Source organism: Zosterops lateralis (assembly GCF_965231275.1).
Source record: "Zosterops lateralis genome assembly, chromosome: 2".
Lineage (NCBI taxonomy): Eukaryota > Metazoa > Chordata > Aves > Passeriformes > Zosteropidae > Zosterops > Zosterops lateralis.
The window spans coordinates 18,969,282-18,987,918 of NC_139763.1; the positions used below are offsets into that span (position 1 = coordinate 18,969,282).

Genomic DNA, 18,637 nt, shown 5'->3' on the forward strand with positions numbered 1-18,637 from the left:
AAAAAAAAAAAAGTACAGAATCACAGAAGGCTAAATATTCCCCAGTTTAGTATTCCCCAAATAAAAATTTAATAATCAGTTCTCTCAACTATTGTATAATGTTCCTGAAGAACTGGGGACGGTCCTAGAGACTGTATGTCTAATTTTGTAGAAATCAAACTTTAAAGTCAGATATTTGAGAAGTTAGTAACTGTTAAAATTAGAAATTCTTTTCTCATAAAAATATTTTGCTTTGATGAGCTTTAATGTGGCAGTTGCACATATGACCAAGCAAATTACTCACACTTCATTGCTATTTACCCTTTCATCAATATATTTTCATGAGTTACAATACCTCCAGTACATGCAGTTGTATGAATCTGTCATTAACAATATAGCAATTATGAAGTTAATGTGAGCAGCAGTTATTGAAAACTTCTCTTCATTATCTTGATCTTTTTGATCCTGAAAAATTGCATTTGGGAATAATTTTTTAATATATAAAATAACATCTAATAGCTGGAAAATGTTTTAAGTTCCTTTCAACTGCAGGTTAAAAGATAACCATCTTTTGGGAACATGCCTCAGCATTTCCATGTATTCACCGTGGTCAAAATGAAATGCCTCCTAGTTCTTTTGGCAGCTGAAAAAAAAGTGATTTAAACCTTTTGTTACAACATTCAAGATTAAGTGATCACATCTGTTGAGACGCATTTGAAGGATGCAGTATAGATTTGAGCAATTAGCTAGAAGCTTTTTTTTTTCCCCATTAACTTGCAGGCAGAGTAGTCTCTAAAGCGTTATCAGACTTAAGAGTTACAAATGATGTTATCAAAGTTCAAGCCACTTGATTACAGCATAACTTTAACTTGCTCAAATACCCCCAGTGCAAGTTTCCTTGCTGTCTAAAATAATCAAGCAGATAATGGATTTCACAGTAATGGAAAACTGTCGGGAACATTTTGAGGCATTAATGACTATAGGCATAATATGTCCTTTAACTGTTTTCATCTGAAGGAGAAACACGTAGGTTTTGCCCTTAGCAGTTCCATCTTCAGAATGAATGTTGCAAACAATAACAATTAATTTGCTGATGCACTGATGTGGTTTATATGATTGTCTGTACAGAATGGATTTATTCTGTTGCTTCTGCAGAAGCTATCTTTGAATTTATTCACAACCAAAAACAGTTTCAGTTTTCTGTTCAGATCTTATATGCTAGAATTATGATCTGCTATGATGCAAGCTATCTCATATGATAATCCATTGCAAACAAATGGGAAACCACTTCTGCATCTACTCCAGAAAGCCTTATGGCAGCTATTGCAGTTAGTTGGTACTGATCTGAGCAAATAATTTTCTTACTTATTCCATGAAATACAAAATGTTTTTGACTTTGGATGGAATTGTAAAGTATTGGCCCCAGTGACAATTCATGGTGGGCTATGATTCTACCAACAATAAATAAATATTAGCTCCATATTAATTTTGTTTACTCTCTCTTCTTTGTGTATTGAGCAAATACCCTTTAGATATTATGCCTTCCACAGGCAGTATTTATCTTTCTATGCCCAGTAACTGTCCATTCAAGAAATGTCCATATGCACTTTTTTAGGTGGACTCAGTTTCCTCCACATAAATACATCATTTGCACTTCAAACACTGCAGCACTCAAAACTGTAATGATTCTTAGGCTTCTTAGTATTTAGAGGTGCTGTATAAATTATTGCTGTTTGAAGCTAGACACAGAATTTTACTTCAGTAAAATTGAACTTTCATTTTTTTGATCTTCTGTAAGAAGAGTTCAACTTCAGAGTCAGACAAGGAAAAGTGAATCCAGAAAAATACTTGTTTCACTTTTCTGCCTCACTATGACCTCTCAAGCATCCTGAGATCAATCATAGCATCCTATTTGATACTGAAGGAACTCTGCCCTCATTTTGAAGCTACCAGAATCTTTGCCCTTAAAATAGAGAGTTTGCTCTTCCAAGTCCTTTTTCTGCAATTTTCTCAGCAGCTCCAAAGACACCAGGAAACAGATTCCCATGTCAAAGCTGAAGTCCATGTACACTTTGCAGAGGATCTGTTTTGTAACACAAACCAGTTCTAACAAAAAAGCTGCATTTCGTGGATATATAGCCATTGTAAACTTTCTAGATATCTGTTTTGCCTTTCCTCAGCTGTGTGCACAGCACAAAAATACTATGTTTCAACAGGAGATCTCTCAAGCATCCCTGACTTGCTTCATGGGTGCAATTCAAGGTGTTTGAACTGGTGCAGTGTTTTTGTTAAAAAGCTTAGGTTCATATAGGCTGAATTCTTCAAAATTCTTCAGAGTACAAAATTCTGTTCAGTCATTTTGGATGTACCCTTCTTCATACAACAACTAAAATAAGAGAGTTATCAAGAATAAACAGTGAGCAGCCAGCCTGGAAGGGGAAACACAGAGCCAACCAAGAGGAAAATGTATGCAGAAGTATTTAAATGAACATTGCCTGAACCAGTGCTTTTCCATGGCCTTCTCTGTTCTCTTAGAATCCATTAAGTACATTCTGCAGAGATCACCAGACAAAAATAATATTCTTCTCTTTCACAGCATTGTCATTTGACTTCCTTTCAGAAAAGATGTAACCTGGCTTCTGGTCCCTTCTTAAATGTGTCTGCATACATTGACATGCACTTGTGAGCCTGGGCAAGCATGGCAGTGGATGGCAGCTCTCTGTGGGAGAAAGTTCTGCTCACCTTCCTGCTCCTGGGGATGATGGATAATCCCCACCCCTTTTGTTGATATTTGAAGGGTCATGAAGGAACTCACAAAAAGGATTATTTTTTTCAATTGTTTAAGAGGAGCCGTATTTTGTGGCCACTAGGTCATACTGTCTCCTGGACAATGAAGATCATTCTTTCTCACCTCTAATGGGGGAAAGTAGGCCTGCAATCCAGCAGGAGCCTTTTGTTCCTGAAGGTCAATACATAATAATACATAATGTGAAGCTTCTTAAACATTAATAATGGGTCATTCTTTTTGCTCTTGTTTTTCCCTGGTAACTTCATCTGTTAATGGTGAACATTAAATGCTTATAAAACTGTCAAGGGATCATTTCTTAACACTGATTTGTGTGACTCAAAGACACTGATGACAATCAAGACATTTTACATACTTTATTGGTAATGAAAATATTCCTCAAAGACATGAATCCACTTACAACTTACTTAACTCCATCAAAAAAAAAATTATAATTTTCTTCCTACTTGTTCAATAGATTGAATATTTACCACATGTCTATGATAAATTATTTGTCAGTAGAATTACTTTATTAAAGTTTAGGGCTTGACATGCTTCCAAAGATCACAGACCCAGAGCGGTAACAAAATTTGGGAGGAAGGGTGTGCTACTGCAGGATGTCCAAGATAAGAAGAAATTAACAAAGCCAGCTCAGCGCAACTCAGCAATAATACAATAGTAAACACTGAAGGCCACCAGGCTGCCCAAGATAAGAAGCCAGCTCAGCACAACTCAGCAATAGTAGAGTGGTAAACACTGAATATATACTAGATAAGTGGAACATATCAAGATTAACAACATATAAATAATTTCTGGTCATAATTTCTGTGTGGTGTGCTGGCTTCGTGAATTTACCTAGCACTCATCTTTGTACAAGTACTTAAACAAACAAACACTTTGGTTCTGTGTGTGATTATCTTACTGCACACAGGGTGATGGATACTGATTTTCAGAACAACATACACTAAGAAGTTAATTATGTCACCAGAAGTAGTAACATTCTTTTAAACACTGTTTTATGTTCTTATGGAGTAGAAGAAATGAAATAGAAGATTAACGAATAGCCTCAAGAAGTTTTTTAAGAAATAAAAGCACGTGGAATTTGTAAAAAAGCTAGACAAATAATACTTCAGAAACCCTGACCTTGAATTATAAAATACAGTAGTATTACACTCAACACATCTATTAAAATTAGAACTCATGAAAAATCATTACCTGAATTTTGCACATCAGTTTTTCTGTTTGCATTGTTGCATTAGATTCAAGGCACAATTTTATAGTTTTGCTTTGTTTTTTTTTATGAAGAAAAGAATACAAAAATACACTACTAATAAGGCAATGTGACAAATAGGATTAAATCTGGTATAGTCAAATGTCCATTATCAGGTATCTTCTGGGCATGGACCAGAAATTAGTATAACATTGTCCACTCCAATTTCTCCAGTTTTACCCTTCCCACGTTCTGATTCAAAAGTGACCTGTCATAAGAAAAGATATGTATTAAGGGTGAAAATGTAGTTTATCCAACCATTTAGTAATTCTTAATTAGTTATAATGCTGTGAATGAATATTTTATTACAACACAGGAGTTAATGACTTGAATCTTTGCCATTTTTAAAGCTTTTGTGCATTATTTGAACTAGATTTAAAATCCTCTGCACAGATTTACAATACCAGATGGATTACTTTAATAAGATTATTTACTGTTATTGTACAAAAAAATGCAAATTGAGTGAAATCCTCTTATAATGATGCCGTTTTATAACAGCATATGATGCTCATGCATTTAATTTACTGAAGACATTACAACTGTTCATTTCTGATCTATTTGGATCCTCAGGTTTTGTGTGTATATTCTATATATATTTACACTCTCTCATATGTATTGAGGATAGTATGTATACTATATATAAAGAGGAGGATTTTTTTTATGAATAGGGTATCTGGGGTTTTATTTTATAGTCTGATTCCTATTTATTTAAGAGCTTTTCTACATTATTCCAGCTGTGCAAAGGACCTTGAAAAGGGCGTGCATTACTTTTATGTTCACTGTATTCAATTATTCAGTAGAAGCCTTTACAGAGCACTGAAAATGTTTCATCACACAAGTGGAAATCAGGCCCCAGAATTTGGAGGAGAAACTGGCTGAAGTCCTGATGGAGGCAGTTTTCAGGCAGACATCAGTGATTTAATTCCCTGTTGGTATGCCCTGCTCCTAAGGTGATGGCCTCCCTTTGATTATACGTGATGTCTCCTTTTGCTCTAATGGTCTGGTTTAGTGTGGTGTGAGAGCATCCTCTTCTATGAATGAAAAATTTTCATTTTTCTAGGCATGTATGTATGCTTCTCTTGCATGAGCTATTAGGGCCAGATTTTGATTACTTGTGTTAATTTATGATGTGATGAAGTATTTTTACAAAATGACAGAACTACTGGCATCAGTATTCTAACCAATTGGGGTGACTCAGTTCTGAAGTTACAATCAGGTGATAAATTTTATGGCCCCTAAAATGTGGGCTCCTGTTTCCCATTTCAGATAAGCCTTTTTGTTTGCTGATGCCTATAAAACAGTTGGTGGAACACTTGAGAATTAGGAAATTAAACCAGCGTGTTGGTCGTGGTAGTTGGCTTATAAATTGTTATACTTACACTGTTGGTTGTTTCAGCCCCCTGAAATATCTCTATTTTTCCAGTTCTCCACTTTTCATCTTTTCCTTTGTTCTCTTCCCAGACAGGAGCAGTTTTTTTATTTGCCAGGAACACTCGAAGCTTTCCCACTTTCTCACCAGCAAGGCGGTAACTGAAAATCAAGCAGTAGCTGCTCTTTGGTTTGAGGTCAGTGAGGAGAAGTTTTAGACGCCCCATATCGTTCTTGTGCCCCACAAAAGCTGGAACTGCCATGTAGTAGCCATCACCTTGTAAAAAGAAAAGAATTTTAAAAAATCATCTTTAATGCACGTGTGTTATTTATTAGCAATTTGAATACATGTTTGCTAAGAAAATGGGGAAGCTGAAGCAGGTTTACTTGAATAATTTAAAATCCCACTGGACAAAAGCAGCAGGGAGTGTACTTAGCAAGGAATAAACTTGTACTGTTGGAAGTTAGATCAGTTTACAGAGGAGATGAGTTCATATTTCACTGGCAATTACAGTTCTTCCTTGCACTATCTTTTGAAGGCAAAGCCATCTGTTTTTCAAATGCAATAGTCTGAAACATGCTGCTGTGCCTCTGTGGTCAGATTATTTCAGTACTTGAGCTAGCTCAATATTCTCTCCAGTGTCCTCTGCATTGATGACAAATTCCCAAGGGAACTGACAGCTTATTTCCCAAGTCCTGGAAGACCAATGAAGTGACAGATACACACACAAAGTCTTAAAGGAATAAAACATCTGGGGCCATAAATGAAGTCATAATCAGCAGATGTAAGTTCAAGGAGGCAGGATAAGGCCAGGGTAAGGTTTTCCTGGAAGTTACAGCAGAGAAAAGGGATTTAGGGAATTATATGGAGCAGGAGAGGAAGGATTAGTGAAGAAAGACTAACATGGAAAGACTCTGAAAGAAGAGGGAGAGAATGAGCATGTGGGAACTGGTATAAGAACCTGCAGGATCTGTAGGATCCACTGCAGCTACTTCTGCAACATTCCTGTGTCACAGGGAAAGAGATCCTTTCAAACAAACTTGTCCAGCCCCACCTTTTTATGTACACCCACTCAGCAGCCCCACATTGCTCTCATGGAGCTCTTTCTCAGGTTTTAGCAGGCCCCCGTTGATACCTGTCCATGTATTGGTTGTTCTTGAATAGGCCCCTTGCCCTTGGCTTATTCTGAGTTTGTCTTGCAGAGTTTGAAATTTCTGAGCAATTATTCCTGTGATATTTAAGCTATGTGGGTGACCACATTGCCACATCCATCTAAATGACAGATGTGTGATTAAATATCCTACCAATCTTGGAGAAATACAACACGTAGCTGATAATGTTTCCATTGCCTTGTAGTTTGGAATTCCGAACAGTTATTTTAAATAATTTTTCCTACATTTTGATCTATTTGTGTTGAAATATGTTGCTGATTACTATTTGCTATTAGACATTTCAAAGAAACAATATCCACTTCTAGCATCCTCTGCCTCCTTTCTTCTTTTATAAAAATAACCCACTAATAGAAAAGAAAAATCCTAGATTCTGTTTCCACTCTACCCCCTTTTTTTTGAAGGGGGTAAACCATCAAATCAAAACCTATCTAGATGGTACATATTTAAATACCTTTATCTCGATCAGCAGGATTCCAGTCAAAGTCATCATCAGCATCTTGTTTCCAGTCACACACCCCTCGACTGAAGCTGCAATCAACTGAAAAAAAAATGGCACAGATAATAGGAGCACTATATTCTAAGTACTGTTAAAACATTTTGGTCTTTATTCATACAGTTAATAATGTATAGATCATTCTAAAATTATAATCTGAATTCAGATAGTGTTGACCTAGATGCTGCAAAAAAAGCAAAATATTAGAATTTATGTAGCAATTAGTTCTTTAGCTCAGTGTCTTTTTACTGCCAATCTCGCATCTGTGCATGAGTTTATAAGCTGTGACTTCTGTGTATTGAGTGCCTGCAAATCCCCAAGTATAGGTGGAGTTGCTAGTGTTAAACTCTAGCATCGGGAATTGTTTGAGATCTGCCAGCTTTAGAGGTCTCCGTTCTCCATTTGTTACACTGCTGTAGTTGCAATCAGCTCAAGATCCAGTTCTATCCATTGAGAGAAACTGGCCTCCCATGAGAAGAATCCATTACATCAGCACCTGATACTCCAACAACGTGGAGCTGGGAATAACCCAGATCAGTTGACCTTTAGAGCACACTGAAAAGGGTGTCAGGCAGAGCACAGCACAGCCTTCATGACTACAGATGAAAAGCATTTCACACACAAAGGAACACTGTGCAATGCAAGCATGACAGATCAGATTAAGAGTAATACGTCAGCCATCTGAATTTCCTCAGAAAGAAGCATCCTTCTTGTTATTTTAAAGTATTTTATCATGAGACAGAGACATGCAGTACATGGCATTTAGAGAGCTTTGTTGTATAAATCCCTTGTTTCTGAGACTGCTGCTTTCTAAATTGGAAAAAATGTCAACCAGCACATCTGTCTGTTTTGTTTGTTTAAGATTATTGTGTGCTATGCACCATGTTTTCATTTTATAGACAATATAAACTACTTTATTTTTTCATGACTATGAAATTATTCAAGTGAAATTCAATTGCAAGTCGAGTTTTAATGTGGGGAAATTTCTATGCATGTGTTATAAACAGTAAAAGTATGCTTGGAAAAGGGCACATTGGAACTGGTCGCACCATTTGGCCAGATACTATCTCTAACATGTTCACAAAATCTTTGGTTTATGTTAAAGGCATTTAAACTGGTTCTGACTTGCCTAACACAGGTTGTCAAAAAAGGATACAATACACAAGAAAATAAATACTGTATGATAAAAATAAGCCACCTTCTTGGTCTGGTCTTGACACTGGAATTTTCCTCTGTGCCAGGTGAGGGCCAAAGGCAGCTGCTTCTTTTACCTTGGGAACTAGGGAAAACAACTTGTCAAGTACTGAGTCATCAGAGGAACAGAAAATGGAACTTTATTCCTTTATACCAGTTGGCATCATTTATTTAAATAAGGCAATATATGTATTTTCCACTTCACCACCAAACCCATATTCCTAACTGCAGTTAGGTACACTGTATTTTGAAAATTTGCTTAAATTGTTGTTTTCCACAGCACTGAGCCTTCTAACCTATAAGCACTGAAATTACAGCTCCATTGAATTACAGACTCACAAGGTCATAAAATGTTGATCTTTTTTCAGTGGGCTGATCTGCTTTCTTGCTATAATGATCAAATTGAACTGAACTCTACCAGACAGCAGAGACAGTGACTTGGCATCACTTTGGCAGCCCCCAAAAAATGGATAATGTCAGAGGTTTTGTAAAAGCCATAAACATTAGGGCATCAGAGGCCCACAGGCCTGTGTTCAGGGCAGTGACATCTGGTGCTGCTGTACCAGAAGCCCCAGAAAGTTATTTTTCTGAAGTCACACTCTCTGCAAGGGTGCACCTTTCCTGCATACCTGATCAGCTCTGCTGTTTGCTGGGAAGAGAGGCTCCAGCAATTGCCTTTCCCATTCCTCACCCTCCCTGCTGCAGCTGGTGAGCACACACTGATGTTCTGATCGCTGAGCAAGTTGTTTTGTAAAAATTGGCTGATGTGTCTTGTGCCAAACTGGAAGAGTTGGTAAAGCAACACAGCCAATGAATATTAGGGGAATTCTCTAAGATACTGGCCTGAAAGAGGTGGCTAGTAAAGAAGCATTATTTCTCAGCCTCAGCAACCAAGGGAAATCCTCTCCTTTTTGGTGAGATAGCAGCTTACATATTCTTGCTTATGCTCAGTAATCTCTAAATTAATATAATTATTTAAAATTTCTATGATTAAGCTTTTTTTGTATGAAGTGATTAATAGATACATGCACTCGCTAAAAAAATATTCCTAAGTCTCAACTTCTTTATGCATACCCTGTGTAAGTAACTAATAACACATGAGAAAAGGGAAAGATCTGCTCTCACTCGTATTTTATCCTTTGCAAACACATAAGCAGATGATACCTGTGATATAGTCACGACCACCTATAAAAACAGGAGGAGCTTAAAAGTGGAGTGTTTTAGAGGAGTGAGGGAGAAGCCTTTGGATTACTGCTTAGAAAATGTATTAATGGAAAACCTGAAATAACTGAAATTTACTTTTCAGCCACACCCCGTGGACAACTGTGCTAAAAAAGCTCAGTCTTTATTAAAAATGCCAGATGATAGGAGCTATGGAAGTTACTTTTTCCTATTCAGCATTGTATCATATATGCAAATGCCAAATATTTTAAAAGACAGAACTTTCACATAGATGCACATTTGTTCAGAGGGGAGATTTTTTTCCCATGAGTTTGACTGAGCTAGGGCTTTCCATTTAAATACTCCAACATGCTCACACATACTCAATTTTAAGAATATACTCAGAAGCCACTGAAATCCAGAGCCTCCTAGTACCATAAAGGCTATGCCATCCACTTAACCTTTCTTCTCCTTCAAAACTGTCAGAAGTTGCTCTGTGTACACCAGTGAAAACACACACTAACAAAGAGGCCACGGAGGCACTTCCAGAAGTGCTGAATTGAGCTGAGGAAGACTCATGCTATCTTATGAGCTTCTGATGGGTTGCCAGGAGTGTGTCCTCTCTTGCTGTCCTTGTAGCTTTCCCCTAACCCAGACCATTGCTTAGAACACCTGAATAATATTCATACTTAAGGCAAGGATTATTATACATCTTTCTCCAAATTAATTTTTGTTTACATATACACATTTAGGAATAGGCACATCCAGATTAGGTGTTGTGTTTACACTCAAGCCACAAACTTGGCATTGTACTTGGTGAAAGAGGCTCAGACTGTGAAAACCCTTGCCAAAATGAAGACAGCTATTTAAATATGATCAAGTGTGGAAAGAGTGGAGTGATTTAACAGAAGACAACAGCTGTCAGAATGATTTATTTGTTAAGTTATTGAATTACACTTGAATTCATTCGAGAGAGACATGCAGATAGCCATGTGCTATCAAGTGAAGAACTGTCATGGACATAAAAAGAGTCCAGTTTTGTTTCCAAATCTATTTCTGTTTTCAGTCAGACATTACAATCAGGTTTTGCACTCACTGAAAGATACCAGCTGCATATTATGACAACCTGTAAACTTCAGCTAACAGAAAGGTTTCAGAGAAACCTTACTGCTTGAAAAATGCCTACATTTTACCTCAAACCATCCTCACACATAGCCAGGATGCTCCTAAGTAATAGGCAGGAGTCAGAATTACTTTTTTTAGCTCTTCTGCTGTCAAGTGGTCTTGTGGAAGGGCAGGTCTCATCTCATGTTCCCTAAGAAAAAACTCTCACCAACAAAAGCACAGATATGTCGCACTCCAGGCACAGCAGAGTCCCTCCTTCCCTCTGCACTGCAGATGTCCCCCCATCTACTTATCTGCAGCAATAGTTAATATGTAATCTCTGCATATAAACTCCTTCATATCATGGTGTCACATGTTCTTAACCAGTGATGCCATCAAGTCCATTAAAAAAAAACCCAAAAAACCCAAAACCCAGAAAAACAGAGTGGTTTTTTTCTGTAAAACTGTAAAAAAAAAAAAAAATCAAGCAGAATGTAAGATGTAAAAAATTTAAGACGAGCTTCCTATATATATGGTATACCACTATGCTGGACTCACAGAATATCCCATTTCTCTGCTACCACATCTTGCTCTGAAAGAATTACATCTGCCAGATGTCTGACACGTATAGCTATGAACTGAGCTGTGGTCTGAACATTAATAGCTCACAGAGTGATATAATTACCAGAAAAAAGTAAGATTTAGGGCAAATATCATGATTAACTGAGGGAGTTCTCTTGTTCAGCACCTAGAGTTGTGAAGGCATAAGGGAAACAGTCCACTTTTAGTATTCCCAAATACTAATCCCTCTTCATCATTCTTGATGCTACCAAAGGAAGTGTCTCTGTGTAATAACACGGCTGGCTACACAAAACTACAGGAATTTTAAGCACAATGCGAATTTCATAAACAGATGAAGTACAGAATATAGAATTTAGTTGCAGTTGGCAATACCATCCTGAATTATCAATGGTGGCCAAAAAGCACTAAAATCTTAGACACTGTCAGAATTAAGGTTGTGCTTAATTATTTCAGTGGAGCTTGAGTGTAGCATCTCCACAATCATTGCTTATGAAAGCAAGTACTTTGGTCCAGCTCTCTGTGTCTTCTCCATATGCATAAAGAGCACTTGTCATGTAATAAAGAGCTTTCCAGTACTATGGTTTACTCTCATTTTTATTAAACTATTTAATATTCATGAATAAATAACTAATGATTAATAATAATATCAATCAATAAATAGTATAATAATAAATAAATATTCCTATTTATTAAACTGCCCCTTTCACAACAGGACAGGTTCTTCCTTCACATTGTACAAGGTAAGAATCCCATGGAAAACAGTAATTTGAAGTAATTTCAGACTGTATCATAAGATACAAAAATACAAGAAAAAAATTCAAGTTTTCATTGATGACCTTAATTTTGACATTTTTGAAATGTTGTGAGCTTCACTTTGCAGTCTTTAAATATTGTGTGTTTTGGTTTTTTTAAAAAAATGGTAAATACAAATTCTCACGAAGGTACAGTATGTTGGTAGTTGGGCCTATTTCAATAATTTCTATCTCCATGTAATATTTCCTCCTTTTCCTACAATATTTTTCTATGGTTCCCTATGTATTTATTATGTAGTAAAACTACTATGATAAAATAATACATCAATTTAAAGAGACTTTTCTATTTTTCCTAATTAACTACTCTTCCCAGAAGACAAACAATACCAATATTAATAATACAAAAGGCAGATGCTATGTGAATACTTGAAGGGATTATATGCAGGAATTTAATGTTGTAGTAAAGGAATCTGCTGAATAGTCATCAGCAAAGAAAGGAAAAAATGTCCAAATTTATGAGCTGTAAATCTGAGCTAATGATGTTCTCTGAAGGATCACTCAGTATCATTAAAATTGAAAGTATTTTAACAGCCAAATGTTCAAGCAATTAAGTGCCTGAATCATGACTGGATTTTTATGATAACAACGATCAAGTACAACACATGGAAATTTAAAAGGAAAGAAAACACAGTTAAGCAATGTATCCTGAAATGAAAATGAAAATGGCATAATGCTTCAAGTCCTTGAATCACAGCTGGTTTCAAACAAGAAAGCCACAGATTATACAGAGTTCACAAACTTAATGAAACTACATCTTGGGCAGTCTGCTATCTCTTCATGAAGCAGCACGTCAGCTTTCTGCCAGAATCCCCTAGCAAAATAAAATCTCTCTAAAAAATTCAACATATAGATCTCTTAGATCTATAAGGGAAAATTCCAGTCAAATGTGATTGGAACAAAGGCGGCATAGACAAAAATATAATGCTTTAATATTTTCAAGCAATAATATTCATTGTTACTGCTGTCAGCTGTAGTGGTAATTTCTGTAGAAACAAGTAGACTCTGCCTCTCTGCCTACCCCAGGTGTTCAAAATTCCTGCTTTTGTTGGGAATGTCTTTGATAAAGACTCTCACCAATAATATATTATTTGGATTTTCCTATGGACAAAGGATTTTCCCTGTGTGTCCTCACTCAAATTGAAGTCTTGAAAATTAATGCATTCCAAGTAGTGTAGCACTGAGTATTACACTCAGTAGTACTCAGGTTGCGTAATCCCCACTTTGCAATTGCATCAGGTCATGTAGCCCAGTACAGGAGACCAAGTTCCCCTTGCATCACCAGGCAGAGAGAGCAGAACCCTTTGTCTTTTTAACCAAAACCCAGGGAATACCCTACCCTAGAGGCAGTATTCCTGGCAATCCTTCCTGACCTGTCCAAGCAGGCTGAAAAAGACACCTGTTGAGATGTCTGAGTTACATCCATCCACCCATCCATCCATCCATCCATCCATCCATCCATCCATCCATCCATCCATCCATGCCTTGAACAGCGGACTTGGGTTTGCTTTTTGGTTTTTTGTGGGTTTTGTTTTTTTGTTTTTGTTTTTATTTTTTTAACAGGATGCCTTGCCTCACAACTGAGGAAGCCAAAAAGGCCATAATCCTTTATGGAACAAAAATTTGAAGAAATATATCTATAATTAACAGAAGTATTATTTATAAATATTTAATTTATTATTTACAGTAAATATTAACAGAACTATTAATACTATGCCCCTAAAAGTGTGAGATCAGCAATATTCCCACAATTTTGTTAAGAAAGAAAAGCTTTTAACCCTATAGAAATCACAACTGCAGGGGAACACACTCTTACCAAGGGTAAACCTCCCTTCAGGTTCCACAAGCATTTTGCTGTTAATTAGTCAATCTTTTTGAGTCCTTCCCAGTCTAATCACATTCAGTCCAACATATCTGGTCAATCCACACCACCCTCGTAGCACACACAAGCTCCCCGTCAGCATACCCCCATGAGGAAGCCTGAGTACGTGAGAAACTAATCTTAACAAACATCAACATATATATTTCAACTGTCTTCTGCTCATTCCTCCAGTTGCTGTAAATTTCCGTAAATTGATCCAAAGCTTTCTCCACAGCTTTGGATCAATTAGCATGACTGGGAAGAGTTATGTCCTTCATCAGGATAATATTTTGGCAGAAATGTGTGTGAAACAGTTTTCTAAATGTAAAATTATGGCCATCAGAAGACTTGTTTTATTGCTTCTTGTGAGAGAACAGAGCCAAGTCCCTCAACCCTTTGCTCTGAGACTCTCAAATGCATTTGGCAGCACCAGCACAGCAAGGATGAACCCCAAGGAGAGTTTGCCATACATGGAAAACTTCAACCCCAATTCAGCATCAGCTTCTGCACCTGCTACTCCCTTTAGGTAAGTAATTTATAAAGGGATCATCAGAAGATGGAAGGGCCACTTCTTCAAATGAAGTGGCACATGCTAGTCAGGAATGAAAGGCTGAGTAAAGATCTAGTCTGGGGCTTAGGTATGGCTGGCCAGAGGGAGAGTGACATCCTGAATACAGAAACCTCCACTTGGGAGGCATGGCACCATTAGTCAGAAATTTGCCACCATTTAATCTGGTTAAAAACAGAACAAACAGAAATCTCTTTTTGTATGCAGCTAGGTAGCAGCTGTTTTGTTTTTTTTTAGAAATATTACTGATTCCTGAACTGTGGTGTTATGCATTTACAATACCAGAGAGAAATCCAGTTCTACACTCATTATTATCTAAACTGCTTTGAAATGCTTGAAAACACATGAATGAATCACAGAATCACATAGGTTGGAAGAGCCATTTTTAGGTTACCTAGTCTGACTTCCTGATCAGGATATTGTTCAATGCCCAGTTTAGTCATATGATGAATATCTGCAAGGATAGACATTTCACAACCTCTCTGCATACCTGTCCCAAATTTGGTCCACCTTCATGGTGAAATAGTCTTTTTATTATATCCAAGGAGAATTTTCTTTTTGTTCCAACTTGCATTCATCACTTCCTGTCCTATCGCTGTATATTTTCAAGAAAAGCTTGTCCATTCCTTCCCTATTACATTCCATTAAATAGCTGAAGACTTCGATAAGATCTCTTCTTAGCCCTCCCCTCTCAAAGCTGAAAAAAAGTTGTCTCAGAGCACTGCTAGACTCATGCCAGTGTGTCCTCATTTAGTCTTGTAATAGGAAGTGCAAAACTTGCAATTCACTGCAAAGCATCTTCCTAAGCAGTCATCCCAAATCCATAATGTGGCACGAGGCTTTTCTCTCCCTTTCCATCTGCTTTTGTTGAACTTCGTATTCCTGTCAAGTCTACCTCCACATCCGGGCCAGATCTGTTTAACAGCAGTGCTGCCCTTCAATGAATGGGCCATTCTCCGCATTTTGGTATTGTCAGCAAACTTGAAACATGCCATTAGCAGTCACTGTTAGTATTTGCAGGAAGGGAGGAGATTGGTGAGCAAAGTTCTGACTTTGTTCTGTTTATCAGCCCCCTAGCATAATTTGAGGAAGCAATATTAGCCTATATCCTTAACTTAAACTGAAACAAGCCAATTTCCACTTGGTAAAACAAAACAAAACAAAACAAAACAAAAAAAAAAAGGGGGGGGGGGCAATTTTAGGAGTATGCCTTTGGCAAAGACGCTTGTATTCTCCAATGTATTAAGTGAATAGTTACATTTTTTCTTGGCTGTCTTACAGAACTACAATATTACAGACCATTTTTCCCAGAGGACTTTAAAATTACCTTTCCTTTAAAAAAACATATACTCAATCTCTCTTTCCGGGTTAAATAGCAATAAACTGAATGTTAACTTAATTTTTTTCATTTTTATTATTATAATTTTAATAGCTGCGGGATAGTATTTATTATTTTTCTATACTTTGGAAAGAGAAAATATAATGAATGAACTATTGACAGTGTGTGTTTTTCATGGTAATTATTTTTGCCACTACCTTGAAGAATGTTTGACTGAGACAACTGTACTAAAAAACAGTTATAATAATAGAATCACTTGGGTTGGAAGGGACCTTAACGATCATCTACTTCCAATACACTGTACACCTTCTTGCAATGTTTCTCAAAGTCTTCAAATGTATTTTCAAAACCATTAATGGGAACCTAACCATCCTATGATTCATTTCCTACAAGTAAATTCTGATAAAGTGTCTGTAATGTTTTGTGATGATTTTTTAGTGTTTATACATATTAACATTGAAGCCAAACATTTAAAAAACCAAAGAAACTTACAGAAGACATCCCCTCTAAGGCTTCGCTCATCAATTTGATTTTCAAAATCTTCCTTCTCCTCTTCATCTGACTCTTCTGCCTCCTCTTCTGCAGCAGCTGCAGTTTCTTTCTCTTCCTCACTGTAGCTCTCACCAAGATCAATACCACCTTCATAGTCCAGCAACTGCAAGTGGGTTGAAGGTGGTGTCACAGCTGCTTCTGGGATTGCATTCTTGATTGTTTTATGTTTTTTCACACTGCTTTTATGTGCAAGAAGTTTCTTAATTGTGTCCTTAGCTGTCCCAGGGCTTCTTGCAATTTCCTTCACTGACTTTTCAGGAATAACTAGAACCAAGAAGAAAATAAAAAATATTCATCTAAGGAATCATTCAGCCACGACAATGTTTCTAAATGGAACCATGGTGTCCTTTACAAGGTCCAGAGGTGCATAAACTCAATTCTCTACTATGAGATATAAGTTCAGTTCTGCACAGAACTGAACACACACACACATGTTAAGCTCTGTTATAGGGATAGCTTTGCCTGATGTACAGTGAAATGACCAAAGCAATCCTCTGTAATCATCTCTTTGACCTCCTGTGTAACACAGGAGTAACACAGGCCATAGAGCCCCTTACTTAAATTATTTTTACACTGGAGCTCGGGCAAAAAAAACCCCTAAAAGTCCTTCTTCAGTTTTTGGACTAAAATTGTCCATGGAGCTGGGATCCCCTTCAAAACAACTGCAGTCTAATAACGAGCACTTCTCTTGGCTATCTTTTGCAAACTTCTCTGATCTAATTTTCCTTCCATGGCAGGCTGAAAACTACTGAAATGGAGGATATTTTTAGAAGATACACATCAAGCTCCTCCATCATATGTTTTTTAGCTCTTATTTAATTTTAAGGGGTAAACACTAAAATTCAGAGAATCATCCAAGAATGCTGAATTGTTACCATCTTGCAATCCCAAGATGGACTAGAATATAAATGTAACATTTCCTGAGAATTTATCATTTTATGATTCCTCTTGGATATGACATACTGTATCTTATAGTTTTGAATAAAGTGGTGTTATTTTAATTATTCTGGAATTATCCTTTTCGCTACTACTATCAAATGTTGTGCACAACCATGTCACAAACTACCAGCAGTTTGAGTCCTTTATGTGAACTACCTAGGCAAAAATGAAAGCTGAGCAGTTCCAGTGTGCTATAAAAAGAGCTCTCTCATAAACAAAGACTATTTTCATCAGTGGATCAGAATAGCCTCATATACCATTTCCCATCTTTGATTCTCAATCAGTATTGATGCTGCAGTACCTACAGTCTTTTAGGATTAAAAAATATGCTGGAAGGCAGCTATTTTTATTTCCCTCTGCTTCTGCTGTCTAATGATTATATTATCTGGGCAAGAATATGTTCCTATTTTGCTCCTCATTTTGTATTTATGAAAATTTTATAGTAGTACTTTGAGACAGATGGACTTGACTTGGAACCTTAGGTAGTACTATTTTCTCTGTGCCTCTTTTCATGGAGACAGAGCATAAGAAAAAACACCAGTAAATAAAATAGAACTGCAGTCTAGTAGGAAAAGAGGAAAGTTCCCTGAATTTATATTCACTTCTGGAAAATACCATCCTATCACTGTGAAGTTGTCACATTTTATTTATGGCAAGTGCAGCTACATGCTATTTAGCACGTCAGGAACAGAATCAGACTCTTAGTGTGCTCACTGTAGCATTTAGGTGTTTTCGAGACTGCTGTTGGGGTAAACATATGCCTATAAAATGAAAACTGAACTTGAGGATTTGTTCTTCCTTTCTCTTGGATAAAACTTATATGCTTGCTTGTCAAATACTTGCAAATAAACTCTTTACTAATACTCCACTAAGTATCCTCTTGAGGATGATGTAATGAAGGATGTAAAGTTCCCTGAGTCTAAATTAGAATTCAGCAATAAAAATTAACAGGAAAGCTTAATTCCAAACAAATTTTCTCTTGACTATCAGTAACTAGAAACTTCACACTTTTAATAGAGAGGCTATGGGGATTTTCAAGGCTACAGGACTGACTGCTCAGCAAACCTGAACATCTGCTTTTAGTTTCTGCTTTGAAGATTTCCTCATGAAATGGAAAATTCTTACAGTTCGACATAATAACCTCTGCAGTGTCAGAAAACCAATCTCCTTGTATGTGCAAAATTTAGCAGTGTGGAAAATCAACTGACAGGAGTGACAAAAATAGGGGGATGAAAAGGTATAAATTCCCATGTGCTTGCAGACTCCAGTTTGCTGCTGCACTATGAAAATTTCCATGCTTGTGGAGACAGAGACTCTAGACACTAAGCTTATTTTTAGGACACAACACTAGTCTCCTTCCAACCTGCATTCATCTTTAGAGTAGCCAGAGGTGTAGATTTAAGGCTTTTTTTGTGTCTAGCCATAAATTGCAGGAGGACTAAGTCAATGTAAAGATGCAC

The 18,637-nt window shown here is 36.9% G+C and overlaps 1 protein-coding gene across 1 annotated transcript in view; it reads right to left on the bottom strand.

Moving 5' to 3' along the window:
• Positions 1-3,590: 3,590 nt before the first annotated feature.
• EGFL6 (EGF like domain multiple 6) overlaps positions 3,591-18,637 on the bottom strand; it is a 31,576-nt gene continuing 16,529 nt past the window's right edge. Inside the window, exons 8-12 of the mRNA XM_083855561.1 lie at positions 16,179-16,502; positions 8,267-8,347; positions 7,027-7,113; positions 5,414-5,679; positions 3,591-4,242 (exon numbers count right to left, since the gene is read on the bottom strand). Of these exons, the coding sequence (XP_083711687.1) occupies positions 4,147-4,242; positions 5,414-5,679; positions 7,027-7,113; positions 8,267-8,347; positions 16,179-16,502 (854 nt within the window). The 3' untranslated portion in view covers positions 3,591-4,146. The remainder of the gene's footprint in view (positions 4,243-5,413; positions 5,680-7,026; positions 7,114-8,266; positions 8,348-16,178; positions 16,503-18,637) is intronic.